The 25,465-nt window shown below is 31.9% G+C and overlaps 1 protein-coding gene across 50 annotated transcripts in view; it reads right to left on the bottom strand.

Moving 5' to 3' along the window:
• RIMS2 (regulating synaptic membrane exocytosis 2) overlaps positions 1–25,465 on the bottom strand; it is a 692,961-nt gene that overhangs the window by 210,247 nt on the left and 457,249 nt on the right. For 23 of the 50 annotated variants that reach the window (XM_032246171.1, XM_032245897.1, XM_032245911.1 and 20 more), the window contains 2 exons: positions 23,243–23,422; positions 22,253–22,362 (listed from right to left, as the gene is read on the bottom strand). In XM_032246171.1, the coding sequence (XP_032102062.1) occupies positions 22,253–22,362; positions 23,243–23,422 (290 nt within the window). Of the gene's footprint in view, positions 1–5,131; positions 5,222–21,399; positions 21,433–22,252; positions 22,363–23,242; positions 23,423–25,465 lie in introns of all 50 variants that reach the window. The other 27 variants (XM_032245837.1, XM_032245921.1, XM_032245944.1 and 24 more) reach the window with 5 other exon arrangements.

Genomic DNA, 25,465 nt, shown 5'->3' with positions numbered 1-25,465 from the left:
AATTACTGAACATTTACAATAATTTCAACCTATTAAATGACCATTTATTAGATTAGGTGCAGTACTTTCAAATACTTTGCTATTATTAAAAATTCACTATACCTACATAAAAAGGATTCTGTTTTTTTTTTTTTTTTTTTTTTGAGATGGAGTCTCGCTCTGTCACCCAGGCTGGAGTGCAGTGGTGTGATCTCAGCTCACTGCAACCTCCATCAACTGGGTTCAAGCAATTCTCCTGCCTCAGCCTCATGAGTAGCTGGGATTCAGATGCACACCAGTACACCTGGCTAATTTTTGTATTTTTAGTAGAGATGGGGTTTCACCACGTTGGTCAGGCTGGTCTCAAACTCCTGACCTTGTGATCTGCCCGCCTTGGCATCTCGAAGTGCTGGAATTACAGGTGTGAGCCATCATGCCTGGCCTAAAAAGGCTATCTTTTAAATGCCTTCTTATTTGGGGCATTGCTGTTTTTCTCTGATTTTATCTTTGAAATCCAACATATAATACGTTTTTAAATGCAGAAAAAAAGAGAGTATGTACTGAGGGAGTTTAATTTATTTCCAAACTATAGCATGCTGTTTATCATAGGAAGGATGGTTACTGAAGAACAGATTTGGAGATTTGGCATACAAGCTTATCTGTATATGCAGAGAAAACTGAACTAATTTTAAATGAGCAATTAACTTCATAAATCATGAAATTTCACTTCAGGCATATTATGAAAGAATGTGATATTTACTTCTCAAGATGTTAGTAGTATTTAATTCCAAATTCTATCACTTGATCTGTCATATAAAACATTTGTCTTACATTAATTTTTTCTATTAAGAATAAAATATACTTATTTTACAACAATTCAGAAGTCATCAAGCTGTTGATAATGACCAAGAACAGAGCCCTAATTCCTTTTTCCAGACTGGATGGCTTGAACAAGTATTTAATAAGAAGACTGATTTGGAATACTGCTTTAGACTAAATTTTTTTTTTTTTTTACTTTTAAGAAATCTTAAACATTCAAGAATGAAAAGAAACAAAAGTACAAAATATCAAAACACTCAAGAAAAAAATTTACAGTATAAAATTCACTAACAAAATACTTTATTGAATATTTACTTTTCCTAAAGATACATTTTATAAAACTAAATTCCAAAAGTAAAATTAAGTAAAAAAAATACCTACACTATTATTATAAATTCCATAAAGAACACAATATTGAAATGTCCATGTTAGAAAAAAAATAAAGGTTAACACAAATAAAATCAAACAATGCTAAAACTAGGGGCTTATGTGCACATTAAAATATTATAGTAAGTAGTAAAACACAATTTGTTACTCTGAATATTTTCAGTTTTCAAAAATACTGTATAATCATATAGTACATCAGCAAAAGGTTTAGTTGCCTTCACTTTTACAAGAAGACAGTTATTTTCCATGTAAGATACAACCAGATAAGAGCACGTTATGGTTTCAGTTACAATAAGAATAGCTGCGTCAATTCAAGATTTTCCTAGATGTAGCATAGCTTACACTTAGAAAATAACAAATCAAAACTCATAATTATTTTAAAGTTATATGTCCAGGTAAATAAACTCTGAACTAAGATTAGTTTCTAAGACTAATTTTGGAGAATATGCGAAATTGTACCAGTTCCAAAACATTCATTAAGACTGAAGAACTTCTAACTTAAGGTAGCTTTCCCACTACTTTTTTGTGGGCTAAGTTAAGTAAAATATCAGTCTAAAATATTTTATGTGGAAACAGCCTCTTTTCTCATAAACATTTCTAATTACTATAAGAAAACATAAACTCACAAGATAAAAATTATAAAATTCAATTGCTTAATAGTTTTTTTAATATTTATATCACTGAATTATTAAAGACCACAATATTCTTTTCTGGAATCAGATTGTTTTTTGAAAAAATAAACAACGGATTATTTGTTACTTGATTTGAATTAGAAATATTTTATTAACTTTAAGTTCTAAAAAAATTCTAATCCACATTCTACAGGAAGAAAACATTAAATGATTTACACTAAAAATTATTCAAAAAACCTGGGGCTTAAAATAATGCATAGGATTTACATACTTTATGTTCACATGAAAGATATTAATATGATAAACATGATACTTCCCAGGGATCTGTATCTATCCTGATGTCAATTAAGTTAAAGATATTATAAGTAGGGCCAGGCGTGGTGGTTCAGGCCCGTAATTCCAGCACTTTGGGAGGCCAAGGCAAGGAGATCACCTGAGGTCGGGAGTTTGAGACCAGCCTGGCCAACATGGTGAAACTCCGTCTCTATTGAAAATACAAAAATGAGCCAGGCGTGGTGGCAGGTACTCATAATCTCAGCTACACGATAGGCTGAGGCAGGAGAATTGTATGAACCCAGGAGGTGGAAGTTGCAGCGAGCCAAGATTGCGCCATTGTACTCCAGCCTGGGCAATAAGGAAATCACTTCTTTTGCTGATAATCCTCTCAAGACATCTCAGTTCAGAAATACCAAGTTTATTCTTTTAAAAAGGCAGATACTAGTCATAGTACTTAAAATTCATCCAAATACTTGTTAACTCATTTTCTAGTCCATGTCATGCCATTTAGTTCTTTGGTTCTATAGTCTCACATTTAAAATAAAAATTTCAAGTGTTATTTTTATTGCTAGTAAACATTCCAGAAATGGCAAATTCCCAGGTATTATAAATTATTCTGGCATTGATTTTAATAAAACAGCAATTGAAAAAGAAAACAATATATCTATTGATGCACAGCCACTTTCCATCTCAAATTTGGGCTCAATTCCATACAAATTTTTTCTGATGCCACAAGTTTGCCACAATAATCCTTTGATGAGAAATCTTTGATAATTTTTTGAGGTTTCTTATATTTCAGCATATAAAAATTATGTATGAAACACCCTTGTTTATAGTCAACAGATTATTAATATACGTACTTAAACATAAAAGAAATAACTCCAAACATGTATTCTGTAAAGCATAGGTTCATATAAACATGTTGTTGAAATATAATCTGCTATATCTATATCCTACTGCTTTCCTCCCATTTTATCACTCCAAAGTTTTGATAATTAAAAATATTCTTTAAATAACCTAATTTCCTTTTAGAAGCAAACAGGTAAGAATATTTATGAAGTACTAAAATTTAACATTGTTTTTACTGTCTTAGCATATTGCATACTTACTCATGACATTTAGGGTTTCAATTTCCAGGACCAATTTTCCTAGCATACAGGAAAATACACAATTTCAAAAAAAAAAAAAAAAAAAAAAAAAAAAACTATAATCATTTTAAACTATGACATTAAGGGACTATAGTTAAACTAAAAAAAATATTTAAAGTATATCCTTAAAATGTTGCGTTTATGAGATGTCAAAATATTTTTCATTAAACATTGTATTGTTTCGTGATTTTAATATACAATGTAACTTGTTTACATAGATATATATATGGCCACAAACATAGTCACGTATTGCACATGATGACAAAGTGGATAAACAAATAATAGTTTATGACCAAGGATAACCTGTGTCACACAATATAGCAAGAGGAGATGTTTACAGTAATAATTTTTGATATATAAATCATAACATAAAACATCAATTTTATATTTATCTTGTTTACCTAAAAAATCTCTTTCAATATATTAAGCTAATCACTATTTTTCTCATAAACTGCTATTAACTGAAGATTTGAAAAAATATATTTTTTTCTTACAACCTTGTGAATAAATTTAAATTCCCAATCTGAATTCCAGTTTATTACATTTTCAGTATGTACTGTTTTACTAAAAGATAATTCATAGATTAATTCATTTGCACTATGATATCTTTCTTTGCTCTTCAGACTTAGTCACATAATACATTTTCTCAAAGCATTCTATTCTTCTCCTTAATAGAACTTACCACAATTGTAATTGCTTAATCATTAGTATAATTATTTTTAAATTATGTATTTTTGCAGACGTAATATGCTGTGTGAGGGCAATTGCTGTGTCTGCCTTGTCTACATTAATAAGTCAGTGCCAACTATAATGCTTGGAATACAGCAGGATGACAACAAATACCGGTTAAAGACTAATTTTTACATTGGCATATTTTAATATATGGGTCTTAGAGCTGTAACATGAAATAATGAATTAGCACATAAAAATACTTTAACACTATTACCACAGACGAAACTATTTTTAATTATAATACCATTAGTAAAACTCTATTTGAATTTTTAAATTTTCGATGAACATTTCAATATATTCTCATTCAATTACTAATTAAAAGTAGTATTATTTTTAAGTTCATCGATTATCTCTGCACTGTGCCTTTTTTCATTTTACTCTTGGTTCAAGTTTTGTCTTCTACTTAACCCATTTATGCCTACTGTTCCATTACTGGAATGCTAAACTTTTGGTAGTGATTTATATCCTACTGCTCAAGGTCATTGCCAAAGTCTAATTTTTCACACAAAAAAATTTGCAACCTCCTGCATAAATGGGTTAACCATATCTCTCCACAAAAAATGAAGAAAGGGAGAGGAAAACAAAAATACTTCATTTCAATTCACTGGTAGAATTAACAGTTTGAAGAGACTCTTTATTTAATTCAAATACTATGCTAACCCTCATCCTTGTTGCTGGCAATATGTTTTAACTCCAGAGATTGTACATAAATCATTACCAATATTTGGTATAAATATCTCAACAGCATTTGCAAGCAAATAATAGAAATATCCTACAAAGACAAACTTGAGATAGTATATTGAGCTTCTATTGTACTTTTTAGGGAAGCAAGTATCTCTGCATGAAGGTACTTCAATTTTAGTCAACATAATCAACTGTGTAAAGCAGATCACCGTCTGTGCTTAAATTAGTCATTTTTTCCTTAAAGGATTCATCTTAATAAAATAATTATATTTTCCCCAAAATACATATAATTGGTTTTCTAAAAAATTTTGAAATAAAGTATTTACCACTCTAATCTAAATGGAATCTACACACTATCAAGTTCACACCAAAATGAGAAAAATGAGGTACAACAAGCACACACGCATTTTAAAAAGCATGAAATGCAATGTTTGTAGTCTCATGCTTTCATATGGTTTCCAAACCCTGACAAACCTGGCTCAGATTGGTGTTTCTTTTTCGGCAATGTTTTGTCATCACTTATTGTACCATTCACCTTTTTCTGCTGGTCTTCCCATGTAACTTCTAGTATAAATCAAAAAATAACAATCAGAGCTTATCAGAAATATTAGATAATGTCCATAACAAGAATCTAAATATACTTCAGGGTTTTATGGGACTTTTGGATATTTTTCCTAAATTCTTACATAAACTATGTAATAGTTAACATTTTAAATAAGGAAATGTGGCACTGAAATTTTGCTTAATATATTTCAAATTCCAAAGCACTAAAATTTACTTCCAGTATATCCCCAAATTTATTTTCAATAAAATGAATGCAGCCAAGATATGAAGAAAGTAATAATTAAAATGGTTTGACAAAAATCTCCTCTTAGTTGATATTAAATAATACATACTAGCTTATTTTAGAATAAGCATTTTACCAAACATTGCTTTATTGTGATGAAATGAAATGTTTATGTGGAATTACAATGTAGAAACTTTGAAACATATCAAAAGAAAGTTCATAAATACATTTCAATACATGAGATAAAATGACTATTTTATTACCATATTTAGTACTTTCATAAAATGACAAATATGTATATGCTATGAGATATTATTTAAATAAAAATCTTGATAAAGGAAGACAAATATAATTAGTAGTAACAGCTTTGTATCATTGAATATGAGTTACTTGGCTCATCTAAGATTATCTATAATTATTTCTCATGTGGTTAACATTCATTCATTTTATATATATTTAGCACCTACTATAACCCAGGCATGTCTGGGTACAGGGGATATAATAGCAAACAAAACAGACAAAAACCCATACATTCATAAAGTTTATATTTTGATGGGAGAAAGTGATTATAAACAAGATAAATAAAATATACTGTGACCTAAATATTGATTGATGCTAAAAAGGCAAACAAAGTAGGTAAGAAGGAAATAAAATATCCAGAGTGATGAAATTTTGCACAAGGTAGGAAAGGAAGTCTCCTCTAAGAAGGCAACTTTTGAGTATAGAACTTAAGATAGTAAAGGAGTTAGCCATATGGTTATTTGAAGAGAAGGGATTCCAGGCAGAGGAACAGCATGTGCAAATGTCCTGAGTTAGGCGTATGTCTGATATGTTCCAGAAAAGCATGGAGGTCACTGTGGCTGGAGCATAACAAACAAAGAAAACAGTAATAGATGAGGTTAAAGTAGTAATGGAGATGGAAAGTGAGGGAGCACAGACCATGTAGGGCCTTATAGGCCATGTATCAAAAGATTCACTGGCCACCATTTAATCTTATTCTCATAGTAGCATTCACAAATAATTATATATCTTATAACTTGTCTTTCTTTTTATTCATATATTTCTAAAGCTATACTATAAGTCAACTGGATAGTTACTACTTATGTACATTTTATTTTTATTTAAGAAATATTTTAGCCACATACATGATCCTGCTATGTTATTCAGGCTGGTCTTGTACTCCTGATCTCAAGTGATCCTCCAGCTTCAGCTTCCTGAGTAGCTGGTATTACAGCATAAGCCACCTTGCCTGGCTCTACGTGCATTTTAATCCCTATAAAGTTTCACCATGCCATACACAATACTTTGGTATCCTATCTACCTTTGGCCATAAATGATGGAATACCAACATATTTTATAATATCAAGCTAAGCAAAACATAATTGGAAAGATGAAACCACTGCCAAAAATGGAAAAATATGCTAAACAGTAACATCTAATATAGATGATTTTGGTTACACAACTAATTTTGATTACTTATACTATTAGAATTTACTGCATTAAGTGATAGTATTTCCCAATTTCTAGATCTGAAATAAATGCTATTAATGATACGACTCATTATTCTGGTCCAAGATAAATCAGCTACTGCAATGAAATAAACTTCTTGCTTTAGGAGTATTAAAGTTACACTCGAGTGTGTAGTTTACACCCTCATTTTCCAACTTGTAAATCATTTAATAAAGATGTAATATAGAATTCCCAAATGACACACAATCTCAATAAAGACACTAAATTTCAATGAACTACTAGTAGAAACAGAAATCTTAAAATGCTAAAGATTAAAAATTTTCTAATATATTCCAAGATTCTAGTTAGGCTTTTTCTACTCAGAAGAATAAGGGAATCATCTGCTCCCTGATCAACATTACTCTGTGGTAATGCAAAAAACAACAGAGAAATTTCCCCATGTTGGGAAGAATAATCTCATTAATATTAAAGTATTTGTTGATTCTGAATGACCTACACGTTTTTGTTATTCTCCAGTAATTAAGAAAGATTTTAGAAGTGTTACAGAGTTGATCCAAAAATCAAATGCTACAGGGTTATCATTTTTAAAAGTTGTTTCACCTTTTGCCATTTCATAAATTTGTGATGTTCCAAAAAAAGGAGACATGCTACCTTTTGAAGGAAGATCAAGTGTACAAAAGAAGAAATCGGTTGTTTTAAAAATAGCCTATCTGTAAATTGGCAGACAGCATTTTCTGAAACGTGGAGGAAAAATAAACCTTCGAAATCAGCAAATATTTGTTGAAAAGTATTATATGCCGGTAATAGAAAAGTTGTGATAACCATAAATTTATGAATATCAGCTTAAGACAATGAAAGAACTAGATCAAGGCTATCAGTGACTGATAGAAAAGGCAATAAATATATCACCATACTGGGCCAGGAAAGGTGGCTGTTCAGAACATCTCTGCCATTAACTAGGCCTGTAACTTTAGGCAAGTTTTGTCAGAGGCATTTGAACCAGAGTTAACTCCATCTTGAATAGGAGTTGGGTTAAATAAGGCTGAGACCCACTGGGCTACATTCCCAGGATGTTAGGCATTCTAAGTCACAGGATGGGATAAGAGATCATGAAGACCTTGCTAATAAAACAGCATGCAGTAAAGAAGCCAGCAAAATCCCAACAAAACCAACATAGCGATGACAGTGACCTCTTTGTCAGTGAGGACAAAGATAATGCATTAGCATGTACGCTAAAAGACACTTCCACCACCACCATGACAGTTAACAAATGGCATGGCAATGCCAGGAAGTTACCCTTTATAACCTAAAATAGGGAGAATCCCTCAGTTCTGGGAATTGACCACCACTTTCTTGGAAAATTCATGAATAATCCACCTTTGTTTAGCATATAATCAAAAATAACCATAAAAATGGGCAACCAGCAGCAGGCTGCTCTGCCTGTGGAGTACCCATACTCTATTCCTTTACTCTTAATAGACTTGCTTTCACTTTACGGACTCGCCTTGAATTCTTTCTTGCTTGAGATACAAGAATCCTTTCTTGGAGTCTGGATCAGGACCCCCTTCCAGTAACATCTTCCTAACCTCCCTGATAGCTAGATTTGTTATATTTGATGTGAGAAAGCTGGTCTTGAAAATCTCTAAGGTTATTTCCACCTCTAAAATTACAGTTACTCTTGCATCCTATAATAACTGATTAGTCAAATTGAATTTTATCGAAGAGTACCTATAATTGAGATGGTGAAATTGAGGCACTGAGAGTTTAGAAGAGCTTGCAGAAGTTCCAAATGTGGCTACTATTAAGCTCCATATTGAAACTCAAGCGTCTATTTTAAAACAGAATTAAAGTCATAAAAAGAACAGAATTATTAAAATGACACGTAATTAAAAGTTGTTTATTTGTTTTTAAAATTCAATAAAATACAGAGGAACAAGCTTTAAGATTTGAAATTCTTAAATTTGTAGATTATCCCATCTTTAATTTGTAGATTAAAGCTTGATCTAATAAATATTAGATAATTTGAAGAGTAATTATATTCCTGGAGACTTAACTATGAGTTGATTTTTTAGTAAGCAATATTTAAGAAACACACATCTGCAAAGTAATTATATTCCAGCTAGTCTTCATCACACTATGTAGTTAAATTCTATATGAACACTATAATTTAAAGAGCATACAGTTTGAGACCAGACTGGGCAACATAGGATCTTTTTTTTAGATCTATTTCTTTTAGAGATCCTATCTATTTAAAACCTTTTGAAAATCAGCCGGGCATAGAGGCCTGTGCCTGTAGTTCAGCTACTTGGAAGGTGGGAGGATAACTTGAGCCCAGGAGATCAAGGCTGCAGTGAGCTATTATCATACCATTGCACTCCAGCCTAAGTGACAGTGAGAACCTTTCTTAAAATAAAATAAAATAATAGCATAAATTCCTATATTAGTGAGATTATATCTGTATAATATTTTATGTTCTAATGTGCTTTCATAAACGGCATCACATTTGACCCTACAAAACACAAAAGGGACCTTCTATTAGGTGGTTTTTACAAGTGAGAAAATAGAGCTGACTGATTAGAATAAGCACTGAAAAATTATTGTAGTTTACAAACAATTCCATACTTATTACATCACTTGATTTTCAAAGTAGCATACTGGGAATGGGAGAAGTATTTTACAATTTCCTTTTCTCAGATGAACTAACTTGAGTCAAGGGTCTAGAGTCACACAGTTAGTACATTGTAAAGCAAACCCTGAGGCAAATTTCTAAGAACTATGCTCTTTCTCTTGTATCATAGCATTCTTAATCTGATTAGTCAGTTGAGATTTTGGAAGTATAGAAGAAATAAGATGAGAAAAAGGGAAAGAAAAGTAAATTAAAGAGGAGAGATCTCCCGTAATGAAAGGAAAGCTTAGGAAAAGAAATTAGAAATATTCAGTTATAAGTACTTCACTTCAACAACAGGTACACTTAAGCTTATGAATTATGAATGAGGAGAGGAAATCTTAAGTGCATTCCTTTCTCTTTATTCAAACCTCTGCTGTAGTTCAGGTCATCAAATATTGGATGACTAAATTGCCCTGAATAGTCCTATCCCCTCAGTTTCTTCTCTTTCAATTCCATCTTGCTCACTGTAAAGTTACTTTTCATAATACAGATGTGATTGAATGTCCATACTGCTCAAAAACATGTGATATATCCCTTGGCATTTTAAAGTATCCCTGACTCTCTCTCATATTAATTTTGGACACATGGTAATTTATCTAAGTTAGGGGAGAATGATATAATTTGGAAACATCCACGAATTCCACTATAAAATCAATTACTAGCTAGATATCAAATTTGAAAAGATATGGGTGCTAATATTCTTGCATTGAAACATGTACAAATGTATTAACACATTATAAAATAACTTATGCTGCAATCCAATCCTATTTATTTCCACCCTGGTATTGTTTCTTATGCAAGTCATTTGATTAGGAATAGCATTATGATTACTAATTTCCAGAAATCTGCTAAACTATATACAGTCATGCATTGCTTAACGAAAGGGCTATGCTCTGAGAAATTCGTTATTAGGTGATTTCATCACTATGCAAAGATCATAGAGTGTACTTACACAAACCTATATAGGGTAGCCTACTATGTACCTAGGGTATATGCTATAGTCTATTGCTCCTAGGCTACAAACCTGTACAGCATGTTACTGTACTGAATACTGCGGGCAATTACAACACAAAGATGTGTATATATGTATTTAAACATGTCTAAATATAGAAAAGGTACAGGAAAAATATAGTATGATAATCCTATGAGACTATTGTTGTATATGGAGTCTGTTATTGACCAAAACAGCATTATGTAGTACATTACTATGTGTGTATATATAGATATATGTTGAAAACTGCTTGAGGGTGATAATAATCAGACTTAATTTGACTTTAAATATAAAACTAAAATTTTCAGATTTTGTGCTGAAAATACAAAATTATAGTGAGACATTACTAAGAAATCACAAATAATAACTAACATTTATATAGTAATTATTATATGACAAGTAGTGTTCTTATTTTATTTGTTTGTATATTTGCTTTAGAGACAGAGTCGCCCTCTGTCACCAACCTGGAGTGTGGTGATGCAATCAGAGCTAACTGCAGCCTCAAACTCCTGGGCTCAGCGATTTTCCTGTCTCAAGCTCCCAAATAGCTGGAACTATAGGTGTGCACCACTACGCCTGGCTAATTTTTTAATTGTTTTGTTATTAGTAGAGGCAGGGTCTCATTAAGTTGTCCAGGCTGGTTTCAAACTCCTGCCCTCAAGCAATTCTCCTGCCTCAGCCTCCTAAAGCTCTGGGATTATAGCTGTGAGCCACTGAACCTGGTCTACTATGTGACAAGTAATTTAAGCAATTTAAATATACCAAGTTATTTTAAAAAGTAAATTTATAGCATAACTACACAGCAAATAATATTATTTAGAATGGACAGAATTTGCCATTATAATCCGTCCAAGACAGCTAGTACTCTACCACATCTTTCAGCATTCTTTTTCCCACACTTGATTTTCTCCATCCACTTGCTTTCTGTGAAGATTTGCATGTGATAATAGCTTGGGATAGTGCCCTCAGGAATATTTACACTTCAGTGTTCTAGAAAGGCTAAAAGCTTTGTATTATGAAAATAAGCCATTAGTTAATAGTGGAATATGAAATACTATGACAGGTAACAGGAAAAATATTTGGGACTGAAAACATACCCAGAAGAACCTCTCAAAACTTACTTTCTCCTTATAAAATTGACCCTGAATATGTACCACAATCTTAAGACACTTTATATAAGTTATACATTATAGAATAGTTTTACCAGCTATGTTTTATTTCCTATCATTATATTATTTTTTTCCCTTGTGAGCTTCCCAAGGCAAGAAATATGTCTTGTTCATCTTTTGCATTCTCAATGGCTATCTAGTACAACACAAAACAGCAGATATTGGTTGAACTTTAGCTAATGTCTAAAATTTTAGCTAATGTCTAAAATTCAAACTCTTTTGAATCTTTAGCTAACATGAAAATTTTAAAAAATCGTTGAAGTCCATGCAAAGAAAACACAAGCTAGAACAGTGTTATAGAACACTGTGAAGAGGCATGGTATATCAACACATGAGATTAACAGTCTAGAGATCTGCTATTATGTGGAATGAAGAAAGGTAGTTATCCTCCACAATTATCCTCTTTTATTTATAAGGGGAAGTAGTTTTATCAAAAGATTTATAATGTACCTTCCAAATCTAAAAATCTTTGATTCAAAATCAAGGAGCTAAGTCACAGAACAGTGACAGATATCTTGGTAAACTACAGGCAAATGGTTTGGGGCCACACGGCATTACATAGTAAAGTGGCAGACCTGGATTCAGCAGAAGCCAAGGGAACACAGTTTCCCACATTTCCTTCATGTATTCTGTTTCTTCTACCTCTTCTCACAGCTCTAGATATTTTTTCCTTTCTTCCCTTTACAGCCAAACTCTTTCAAAGGTGTTTGCACTTGCTGTTTCCATTCTTTCGAATCCACTCAAATCTGTCCTTTAGCCCTTATCACTCCACTGAAACTGCTCTTAATGAAGGTCAACATGCTGACTTCTTACTTGCTAAGTCTGGTGATCATTTCATATTCTTGATAATTCTCTCCTTCAAGTAATTTCTTAACTTGTTCCTCTTCTCCCACTTTCTCCGTCTCTGGCTGCTTCATCTTCCCAACTTCAAAATACCAAAGCAGTCCAGCTTAAACTCCTTGGAACTCTTCTTTATCTACCTACACGTATTCACTTGTCCTCTTGATAACCAGTCTTACAGTGGTAAATACCTCTTTATAAGGATGAGTCCCAGACTTATAGCTACAGTCCACCATATTTAAAACGGCCAATTTGGCATCTTCACTTGGATGTCTAACAGCATCTCTAACTTATCATATCCAAAACTGAGCAGCTGATATTCCCACTCAATCTATTCTTCTCAGGTATTTCCCTGTATCAGTTAATAGAAACTCCATTATTTTTCTACTCAGGCTAAAAATGTGAATGTTTTTATTGAATCTTCCTTTCTCTTTTACCTTGTTGGGAAATTTTGTTGGCTCTATCTTCAACATCTTTTCAGAATCCAACTGCTTATACGATTGTAACTCTGGTCTAAGCCACTATCATCTTTTTGCTGGGTTAGTGAAAAACTTTCTAAGAATGCTTCCTGTTTGCAATTTTTTTTTTTTTTTTTTTGAGACGGAGTTTCGCTCTTGTTACCCAGGCTGGAGTGCAATGGCGTGATCTCGGCTCACCGCAACCTCTGTCTCCTGGGTTCAAGCAATTCTCCTGCCTCAGCCTCCCGAGTAGCTGGGACTACAGGTGTGCGCCACCATGCCCAGCTAATTTTTGTATTTTTAGTAGAGACGGGGTTTCACCATGTTGACCAGGATGGTCTCGATCTCTTGACCTCGTGATCCACCCGCCTAGGCCTCCCAAAGTGCTGGGATTACAAGTGTGAGCCACCGCGCCCGGCCCCTGTTTGCAATCTTAATTCTTTAGGCTATTCTCAATGCAGCAATTTAAATCATCTTACTAAAAAAATGATATCGTGTCACTTTAATCCAAACCTACCAATTTTACATTTTTAAAAACCAAAATCCTAACTATGATCTATAAGTCCACATATATGACACCCTTCTAGCCCCAATTGTCTTTCTGACTGCACCTACTATAACAATATACCTTAACATATCACAATATGCTTTAATCAATTAAGAAAACAATGTCTTCCCTTAAACTTGCTCATGAACTTCATTGTGATATATAAATAAACTGTAAATAAAAAGCCATTCTCTCAGAAGAAGATAGCAAAAGGACAAACTGAATAACTAAATCTTAATTACAGGTAAATAATCAAAAGATTAAGCCAAGTAAAACCAAGTTGGCATATGTAAAATATGTACAGAGTTCTCATCTTACAAATTTGTTAACTTCTAGGTTCAACTCTATGATATGTTGGATTGATTTACATAGCAATAGTGATGTTTTTCAGTGGAGAGGATTTCATATAAATGATAAAAAACAAATTTATAAGTATGTGTATAAAAACAAATGTATGGGGGGGCAGCAAAAAGAAAAACCAAACAAAACAAATGTATAACTGAGGTTCCAATAATCTGTTACTAGAAAACTTTACATGTGAAACTGCCTTTGCAAAATCAAGACATTAAGAGAAATAAGAGGCAGTGGCTCACACTTGTAATCTCAGCACTTTTGGAGGCCAAGGCAAGGTGGGTAGATCACTTGAAGTCAGGAATTTGAGACCAGCCTGACCAACATGGTGAAACCCATCTTTACTAGAAATACAAAACTTAGCTGGGCGTGGTGACAGGTGTCTATAATCCCAGCTACTCAAGAGGCAGAGGCAGGAGAATTGCTTGAGCTGGGAGGCAGAGGTTGCAGTGAGCTGAGACTGCATCACTGCACTCCAGCCTGGAAAAGAAGACCCTGTCTCAAAAACAAAAAAGAGAGCGAGGGAGAAATCTGACACAGTTGATCCCATCTTGCTTCTAACCTCCCAACTGTCTTGAGTCATTCCTGCGTGTGGGACAAATTTAATTTATAGTTTAACTTTAAAACAAGGATAAAACAGCCCTTCCTCAAAACAAAACTGCCTTTGTAAAACCAATGAAAGGTTTTACATAAGGTTAGGATTATAAGATGGGCTTGACTTCTGCTAAAATGCAGACTTATACTGTATAATAACCAGCCATTGTTCCAGAGGTCACAAGATTTGTAACTTCCCCAATTACTCCTGTAGACTGACTGATTCCACCCAGACGTGTGACTGATGACTAAATCCACATCCTGTGGCCCCCACCCAGAGGCTAACTTAGCACATAAGAACCATTTTCCCTACCCTTATGATTTCATCTGCAACTAATCAACATTCCCCATTCCCTATTCCATGCCCACCAAACTATCTTTGAAAAACCTTAACCTCTGAGCCTTCAGGGAGACTGATTTGAGTGATAAACCCTAGTCATTCTGCCTACAGTACCACTGTTTTAGTAAACTGGTTTGTCTGTGCAGGGGGCATGAAGAATCTGTGGGGGTGACTGCACATGCAAGACCACAGGCAATAACAAGAAAGCAGAACAGTCTGAGGGTAAAAGATATGAAAGTATTCATGGACAACCAGAGGTCAAGAAGACAAAAAAAAAAACTATGATAATACTTCTTCAGTTAGTTAAAATCTTTAGCCTAGTTACTTCATGTGGAAAGATATAATCTTGACACATTTAAATGCACTTAAATACAAAAGGGCATTAAAAGTTCTCAAAGCTTGTTGAATATTTAGGAAGATATATTTATTATTTCAGATCACTGGTATATATTTAAGTATAAATCAACATTTCCTTTCATAGGTACTAATAAAAAATCAAGGTGATCATGAATAGATAACAATGACAAATACGTAAATACACACTGAGGACTCATTTAAATGTTTATTGCCTTATGAACACTATTCATATTTATATGATTTAACTTTATGTATTTTTTGTTACATTATTATCTTTTAAATCATATTCTAGCATATATGTTAATTAATAATTAACAAAGCTATATTTTAGTGTTAATTAGATCTTACAAATAATACTGTAGACATTCTTTATAAAAGACGAAGACAGGGAGGAATATATTCAAGGCCAAAAATCATTTAAGTGAAATTAATAAAGTATAAAACTGCTCATTTCTTCATTTGGCACACTAATGGGCCAAATTTTATGATATAGAAAGGGATGTTACTTTTTTGATATAACCATTTTAAAAGACTGATATTCTAAATCAACATATGTAGTCATAGTTGATTATCAATTACTATAAAACATACACAGTCCTATTTTGATAGAATTATGTTATGGTAGATTATAGAATTAAGTCAGCAATAATTACAGGAAAATCAAATCTCAGTATTAAAATCAATCATCATTTTACTTCCCAGGGAATATTAATTCATGGAAACATCTACAAATACTATAAATCTTCATTTAATATTATTGCTAAACTTATGATTAAATTTGTCTCATTTTCTACTTTAAACTTCTACATTAAAATATTTTAAAATAATTCAATTTTAAAACAATTTCTGGATTAAAAAATCCATGCTGTGATTCTGTAAATGTATAACATTACCACTAGTATCTTCCTCAGAATCCTATCCCTCAACAAAGTAAATATTACCATTTTAATGCCATTACATTGCAGTAAAATAGAACTGTACCATAATCATTAAACGTATTTTAAAGACTAATTTCATATTCAGAAATTAAAAAGAATATGATATTTTAAATACTGAATAACTTAAATTAGGACTAATATTTGTGCTTATTTAAAAATGTATATTCAAGTGTATTACAATTGCCAATATGGAGTGTCTAAGATCTAGAAAGGTACCATAAACTTCATTTTAAGACTTGCCTTTTTTCCCATTATTAGGTGGGGTTGGTGTTTCTCCCTCATTGTCTTTATAATATTGAAAACAGACAATAGTGATTAATGATTAAGGTCATTAACAACCAAAATAAAAACCAAGCACATCAAAAAAGATGAAATCACACAACAGGGAAACAAATCCATGCATTACACATGACACTCCATAATAATAAGTATAAGAGAAATGTATACACTTCCTATCTCATAGGAAAAGTAATAAAAACAAGCATAAGAAATGAAAAATCATTTTTATAGTATAGATGTTTTTATGCTAATTAAAAAATTGGTGCAACTTACTAATTACTTTTGAGAATAAAACACCAGCAACAAACTGGTTCAGCACATGGGCTTCTTTATCTTAATGAATTTAAAATAAATAAAAGTGTTATTAACTATTCCTGAAGTCCCCAAACTAATGCTATCCTAAAAAATGACTTTAATGTGGAAGACAATTAATGGTGTGAAAGGCCTCAGTGTTTGTATGGACTATATGAGATACAGAGGAATGAACTAATAGAAAAACATTAACTTAACAGCTCAGCTAAAGTGAAATTCATTCTTATAGAATTCCATAAAAATGTGATTCCTAAATTATTCCAGGAAAATGGAAGAAGGATGACATTCCAGAAGTTAGATACCAGCTATTCAGAATGAAAGCAATTCTACATGTCTAGAAATATGCAATTAAACTTGCCTGTTTCCATTATCAGATGTACTTTGATGATATCTGTCACCTTTACGACATTAAAAAGTTACTGAAAATGAGCAATTCTAGTAGCTTCATATGCTTTCAGTTGTAAAACTAAAAACTCCACTGAGAGAATGCTTCCATGAAAACATATCTCATGTACAATATACATAATAGCATTGCTTTCACACCATGGTAAGCAGAGAAAAAAAGGCACAAAAAGTACACTCTATTATTCATAAATAAAAAGCAGTCAGTTAAACACTTGATAAAATTAAAGATATTTTGCATTGTTCAAAGAAAGTCACAATTTAAAAAACTTGACAACTTGGTAAGATTAGGATTCAGTTCTGAGTTTCAAATAAAAATAGTGAAAATTTGATAAAAGATGTATATACAAATACACTGATTTACTGATTATACAGTGTTTTAACTTTTTTGAGATGGAATCTCACTCTGTCACCTAGGCTGGAGTGCAGTGGCACAATCTTGGCTCACTGCAACCTCTGCCTCCTGGGTTCAAGTGATTCCTCTGCTTCAGCCTCTGAAGTAGCTGAGACTACAGGCACCCACTGCCATGCCTAGCTAATTTTTGTATTTTTAGTAGAGGCTGGGTTTTGCCATGTTGGCCAGGCCAGAATCTTTTAAGTTCTAAAATCCTTTCAAGAGCATTAAACGTTATGATACATAAACATAATAGGGACTTTAAAAATAACAACAATAAAAGGTATGCATTTCATTTAGAAAGATGGGGAGAAATTACAATTGACAATAAATGTTAGAGTAATACTGAAGTGGGATGAAGAAGAGAAATCTATAGTTAATTGCTTTATTTTAGGAAAAAATTTAATGGAAAATTGATCATGGTCTATAAACATTTTAATGGAATTTATATTCTGTTCTATATTTCTTTTCTTTTTTTTTTTTTTAATTGTATTTGGGCTCTGGGGTACATGTGCACGTCCTGCATCCTGCAGGATTGTTGCATAGGTACATACATGCCATGGTGGTATTTCTTTATAATTTGCTTCTACTAGATTCAAAATCCATGGCAGAAGGAGCTAAAGCTTCAACAAACCTTTACTCAGCATAACACATGATAAAACACAGTTTTCTAGTAGGTACTCATTAAATCTTTTTGAATAAACAAAAAAGGTGAATGTAAAGCTGGATAAAGGTTAGGTGTATATCTTGGTCAGGGGCACTATCTATTAATTCTAGTTTGATTTAAACATCAGAGAAAATATTCAGCCAGTTGGGTAAATTAAATATTTTGATACATTGCCTAAACAGCTTAAGTAATACCTATTCATTAATAAAATTAGGTAATTTATCTTAAAGTTAGTGCTGAAAAACAATCTATTCTTCATTGTTCATTTATAAATTTGGAGCCTAAAGTCTTATGTAAAATTGAAAGGTCATACTTGAAAACATTCACTTATTTATTTTAGGTACACAGACCTGCCTTGACCTCTTCTCCCTGCTTTTCTCCCCCCTGCTCTTCCATACGCTCAGTTTCTTCATTAACTTCTGCTCTTGCACAAACAAGAGTAAAGGAAAACATTAAGACCAAATAGGTTACTCTTCAATGAAACTAAACAAATAAAAATTTCTAAATTATTCATAATGATAAGGAGACCAATATTTATTTATTTATTTATTTAGAAACAAAGTCTCTGTTGCCCAGGCTAGAGTGCAGTGGAACAGTCACGGCTCACTGCAACCTATGTCCCCTGGGCTCAAGTGATCCTCCCACCTCAGTCTGCAGAGTAGCTGGGACTGTGGATGTGCACCACCATGCCTGGCTAACTTTGTATTTTTTGTAGAGATGAGGTTTCACCATGATGCCCAGCCTGGTCTTGAACTCTTGAGCTCAAGAGATCCACCCGCCTCAGCCTCCCAAAGTAATAGGATTACAGGTGTGTGCCAGGTAAGCCACTGAACCTAGCCCAATAGATTACTGTTAATAAGTTTCTGACATGCTATAGAAAAGTAAATAAATTTACTGGTTAATTCTCACATTGTCTGCTTTTATGATGACTATGATTTGTAAAAGAGAAATTGTGACTTTTAAAATATCTGTAATATGTGGGTAACTGGGTAAAGTAGGCAAAATATCTATAAACTTTGTTTATTACTAAAAGATAACGTTATATAACTTTTCTTCTAGAAAAACAGAAAATGACATTATAAATGTTCTTTTCACAAAATGGCAGTACATAAAAGTTAGAGAAAAAAAAAATAAAAGTGCCTTATAGTTGTTTAGTACATTGTACTTTCTATAATAGTTCTTATTTTATTTCTCTGGTTCTAAGCAAAGAGAAATGGCTAAATATATAACAGACTAAAATATAAAATAATCAAAATCACAAAGAGTTAAATCATGACTTGCTCATATTTTGGCTATTGGAAAGGATTTGAAAATAAATATTTCAATACTTTAATTCTAAAATAATGCCATTAAATTACAACTTCTCACAATTAACTTTTCAGGAGATAATCCAAACATAAATTGATCTAGACCATCTAATCTGATCTAGACCATCTACTGATAGTCTATTTTGTGTTACTAAAGATTAACTGAACTTGAAGATTTCTAAAAGAGATATTCTATATCTTCGTTAAAACTAAAAAATTACATAATCTACTGAAGTTTCGATATCAACATTTATGAAAACACTTTTAAAAATCATCCATACTTTCATGTAAAACAAAACTAAAAAACAAAACCCCTTTTATTTCATACTAAAAAGGATAAGGGAGGTTTTGGCTCCTGTTTTATGAAATAAAAAAAATGGAAAACTCACAATTGGGGACTTTAAAGGAAAATTGTGGTTTTAATTAATTTTATAGAGGAAAAAACAAAAAAGAGAATCTTTGTTGAGAAACCCATCAGAAACTTCATCAACCATGACTTTTGGTATTAACAATAGGCTCTGTTTCCTGGTATATTTATTATTACACAAAATAGAGCTACTTATATTTCAATAGACCGTTGCTACAAAAGACATTAAAAATTCAATTAAAAATGTGTGTAGACTATGGTTTCTGACTTTGTATGACAATAAATGATGTTGAAACTCTACCTTTAAAAATATCAAAGAGACAAAAAGTTCCACAAATACTACTAAACTTTCCTTAGGAAAAGTAATTTAAAATTATATGCCCTCAATCTTATGCAAATAATTAAGAGCTATACAAATGCTGTGAATGCTTTTTATCATGCAGCGTAATAGACTATCAGTCACAATAGCACTGGATTGTTCAAAATTATGGTAGTTATAAATAGAAAGAACCGCAAAACAGAAGTTGACCATCATCCAGTTAATAAGAACACAACTTATATCAACAAGTTATATAAGACTATAAAAATATTGCTGCTCAAATGCAGCACACTTACAAATTTGTTACAAATAGGTTACAGAAATATGAATTTTAATATAAACATATATAAAATGACAAGATTATTTTAGTGATTCTTTGTATACTATTTGAGATAGCTTTTCCCTTTTTAAATAAATATTTCATGCATTCATTCAACAAAGATTTATTGAGGGTCTATAATGTGCCAGGCAGTATTCTATGTGCTGGAGATTCATCAGTAAACAATCAAAAGTTTTTAAAGATACAAAGTTAATTTCAGATTTCCATAACTGGTAGAGGATTTTGTATTGATCTAGCAAATGTATGACACTCCATATATTACCATTCAATATTTTTTTCTGAGTCACAGTGTTTGATGATAAAACTATATTATATTTAACTCTGACATACAGAGTCTTACTACAACATGAAAAATGATGTTGAAAACACAAATGACAAACACTATCTAATTCAACAACTTTCTTTCCTAGAAAGCCAAATTTAATATTAAAAATATCATCATAAATACAAAATGAAATATATGATGATAAATAGAACTACACTATGTGTACATCCTCAATGATGTAAACGCAGACTGCAATTGACATCTTTGATTAAAGTCTTACTCCAAAACTAGTATTCTGGTTACAAGGTACACGAAAATTTTATGAAAGAGAACATTTTATCTGGTCATTTAAAAGAAGTTAAACTCTGCATTCTTACTTGATGAATCAAAGAAATTTAACTCCTTGGTATAATTTCCAAGTTAAAAAAAGGTTGAATATTTGTCAGATATCATAAAACAAAATAATTTTACTGTATATGTCTATACAATGAAGGGACATCAATTGCAGTTGGGTTTATTTTTGCTTACTAGCCCCCCAAAAGGCTGTTAGCATAAAACAAACCCTCCTTTATGTACAGACCTTCATAAGGTTCTATCTCCTTGACTCCATTGTCTAGGGAAAACAAAATAAAAACAAAAACAAAATCAAAAAACAAAACAAAACAAAACAAAAAAGGGAACCAAAGCACAGGGGTTAAAAACAACAGAAATTTCCAAAGGCACAGAATGTATTATCTACTAGAGAAAAGTTAAATATTTAAATATATATGTATATTTGCAAAGCACATCCAGTTACCAAATAAAGGGATCATTTTAAAAATGATCTTAAAATCATTATATTCAGTTATCCATGCTTTAAAAGTTTCTTTATCCAAAAATTTATAGATGTTTGGGAAGTATGTTCATGTGTGTGTCAGCAAATAGTGCTTCTTATGCAAAAATGTAAAATTAATAAAAACATCAGTACAACATGCATCTTTCATTGTATATTCATGATTACCTTTTTCTTGTTCTCCAGTTTTGAGAAGGATCACCATTGTTGTGCATCAGCTAACCAGTCCTTTGCAGTGTGTGAAAATTGATTTGGCTAGTTACTAATAAACTTTATATAACTATCAACAATTACATAAACTTAGTTGTAGCAAAGAAATATTATCCAACTGCTTATTTAAGAGTATTATGTTTAGTTTTTAAGATGCATTTACTTAAATTTTAAAATGTGCAAGAGCAATAAAGATACCTTATTTTACCTGGAACTATTGCAAATTTTTATGCAAAGATACATAATATTTATAAATATAACTATTATCAAATACAGACAAGGCATACAATTAACAAAAGAAGAAAATTAACACAAAGGTAGTAAGAAAATCTTGATTCACCTTAGCTTCCATGTGTATTTCCTAAATGACATAATTAGAAATAAAACTTACTTCTCTCCAATGTTCCCTTTGGTGGAAGCTGTGGAAGCTGCCGGCCCCTTCGTCCTGCCAATGGAGTGCTTGATGGGCTTGTCTGGACAGACCCAGTACGAGGATGAGACCTAAAGATACACCATTAATATTCATTTTCAGTACAATGAGTTATATATTTTTAATAACTACATTTGGTTCATATGATAGCTGTATAAGTACAATTCAAAAGGAAGTTTAGCTGCAGATTAAAAGGTTAGGAAAACTGGACAAAATATGGATATTTGAATGACTAAATAGCAAAAGATGTTTATTTTTGGTGTAATATGCATACATACACATACATGCACACAAACTCTATAGTAAAATCCATGGAATTATTAATGTAAATTAGCATTCTATCCATATGAAAGCAAGAGGAGAATTTTGCAGCTCAAGAAAGAAAAGGTACTACTTTTCTTTCTACCAGATTTCAAACTTTTAACACTAACCTTTCTCCCTTGATCCAGAGATTTTTACTCAGGCTTATATTAAATACCTCCTCATTAGAAAACATCTCATGAAAGTACAAATAAATCCCTGAACAATTCAAGATTCAACTAAACAAAATACTGGTTAATACATGATATTGGTATTGATAGAAAGAAACTAAAAAATCTAGTTTTATTTATAAACATTACGATGATTTGAAAAGTGATGTGTAATGGACACAGATAGTTTCTCATTCTGTAGTAGAAGATGACAGTTAATGAGGGAATTTACCCAGGGCTCCTGATTAATGAGAAATCACAAAACAAATGCAGTCAGGACAGTCAATAAACAGATTACAATGGTAGCCACACACTTTTATATCCACTGAATATAAATAGTGTGTTTACATTGAAAAGGTTAGTATCGATTGTTACTAGTGATCAGCCAAAGATGACAGAAGAGACCATTTAGCTGCTGGGAAAATAAAATGGTGTGCTAGTGGAGCAAAGGGGAAGTTAGTCTGATTGATTTATCTTTCACCTCGATAAGGCAGGTGAAGGAGGGGCAGATCTTCCAGTCATTAATGAAGGCATCGACCTCATGAGGTTTGTATCAGGACGTTCAGTGGATCTGGAGCGGGTGGTGGTCCGCTCAAGGAGAGGCTGTTGTTCTGTTGATCTGGATCTGTGATATGGCTGTCTATCTGCTGCTTCACAATCCCTGAAATGTTAGTCAAAAAGCAGCTCAGTTGATCTTTAGTGCCCTTCTGCTATTTGGTTATGATGCATCAAACTGATTTTGAAAAAGGTAATTGTTTAAAATTTTGGAGTATGTAAATTTTTTCTTTTTCCCAACATATTCTGAGCAATTTCAAACTAAACTTATGAATTTCTAAAAAAACAAAATCTGCCTTTCAAAGTAATTCTCAGTGAAGATAACAGTTGCTCAGTTATAATAAACAACAAACAAAACTGCCTGCTTTCTAAAATGAATTCCCTAAATGGATTATGTGAAATATGTGAATTATTCTATTTTAAAAGAATTCAGTGACTTTCCTAACATTTTCAAGAGTGAAGAAAACCATATAATCATTAATTCTGTAGCACCTGAAGCTGTTTATTACTATACCAACTAAGATATAAAAGGGCTTTCAGAAAACACTATATACCTGAACATTTAAACGGAAGAATCAAGACGAAGTTATAAGAAAATAGGGTGACTTTGAAGTCTGTAGCCATATTTAAACCTTAATCTACAAGAAAAATCACCCTGTAGAGAACTGGTTAATTGGCTGTCTATTTCAGTGCACATTAGCTATGCCAACTGATTCGATTCAGAATGAGTATTGACTGAAATAATAATTCTGGAACAACATGATCCTTTGACCACAAATAAATCTAACACCAAAACTTAATCCTTGTTGAAGGAAGTATCCTTAAATTTGAGCAACCTCTCATTGTTGACCTTTCTATCCTTGGAACCTAGCATAATACTTTTACATCTAACATGATCAATAAATGTTTTCTAACACCAGCCCCACAATTTGGGAGACAACTTTAAAAGCACTAGCTTTGGCTCCAGAACTCAAAAGTAAAACATATGCATAATTATATTTCAAAAAAGACTATTACCTCACCATCCTGTTGTAACCACAAAAATAGAAATGCTTATATACTATACACAGTCAAGAGAGCATTAGTCTCCCTCAAAACTAATGTTTCAATGACATCCACTTTACCTATGTTATCTCAACCTTATTTTAGATAATGAAAAATGCAAGCAATTAAAGAAAAATAAGGAAAAAAAAGGACATAATTTCCCAAATGTCATGAATTATATGGCAAAAAATTTTGTACTAGTTGACATTAGATTAGGTGACTTTAGAAAGTGAATACTGGCTTTATTGTACACCATATCTTGAGTATTTTACATTTTAAAGTCTAGGGTAACACAGAAATCGAGCATTTCTAAATACTTTTAAGTCCATATACTATCATGTGATTAACTTTCTAAGATAAGTTTAGTATTTTCATATAAGTCCATCCAGAACATGTCAAAATAACTGACATTAAATGTAAACACATATAAAATATTTAATTACTAGTATGGCAAGAGAAATGAAAAAGTTACCTCATAGTGTAAATATCATAGTTGTCTTTTCATTTCTGAAAAGCTATTTTAAAAGAACATTTTTCCTTAGAAATAAGTGTGTTCAGTAGTTTGCTACATGTTTTTAGTCTAACATCTTTATATATCTTCATCGCAATAAACAGAAACAAAGGGTATATCTCTCTCTATATTATTAACTAAATTGCATAAAACCTATTTTTAAGAGTACTGTCTTTACATTTATTTTAAAAAGTTCTTATTTTACATTAATAATAAATATGCTATTATATAACAAAATGTTGTGAAATAGCTACAATTACCTTAACAGAAAGTTAGACTAATACTTCATTTATTCATCCACAATTTCATTTATTCTGGTTCCATCAAGAAATTTTTCCAGGTGGAAAGTAAAGTAAATGTTAGGATATGCAATTTCACTTATTAGTGAAGAATTATTTTTAATAACTGAAAAATATGATTATGAGTGAAATCTAGAGAATTCTTTTAAATGCGGTGCTATGTCCTATGTCCTCAAAAGGAAACCATTATTTATAACACAGAGGTCACTCCTTAGGAAGTAGCCCTTACAAAAAAAATCTCTTTATAAAAAAGTTGTTTGAAAATTAACCCATCTTTTACATTTTATTTATATAT

The sequence above is a fragment of the Sapajus apella genome, unplaced genomic scaffold (genome assembly GCF_009761245.1).
Source record: "Sapajus apella isolate SASKATOON/1434 unplaced genomic scaffold, GSC_monkey_1.0 scaffold3, whole genome shotgun sequence".
Taxonomy (NCBI): Eukaryota; Metazoa; Chordata; class Mammalia; order Primates; family Cebidae; genus Sapajus; species Sapajus apella.
The sequence above is the reverse complement of the archived record's forward strand: the minus strand, read 5'-3'. Positions and strand labels throughout refer to the sequence as shown.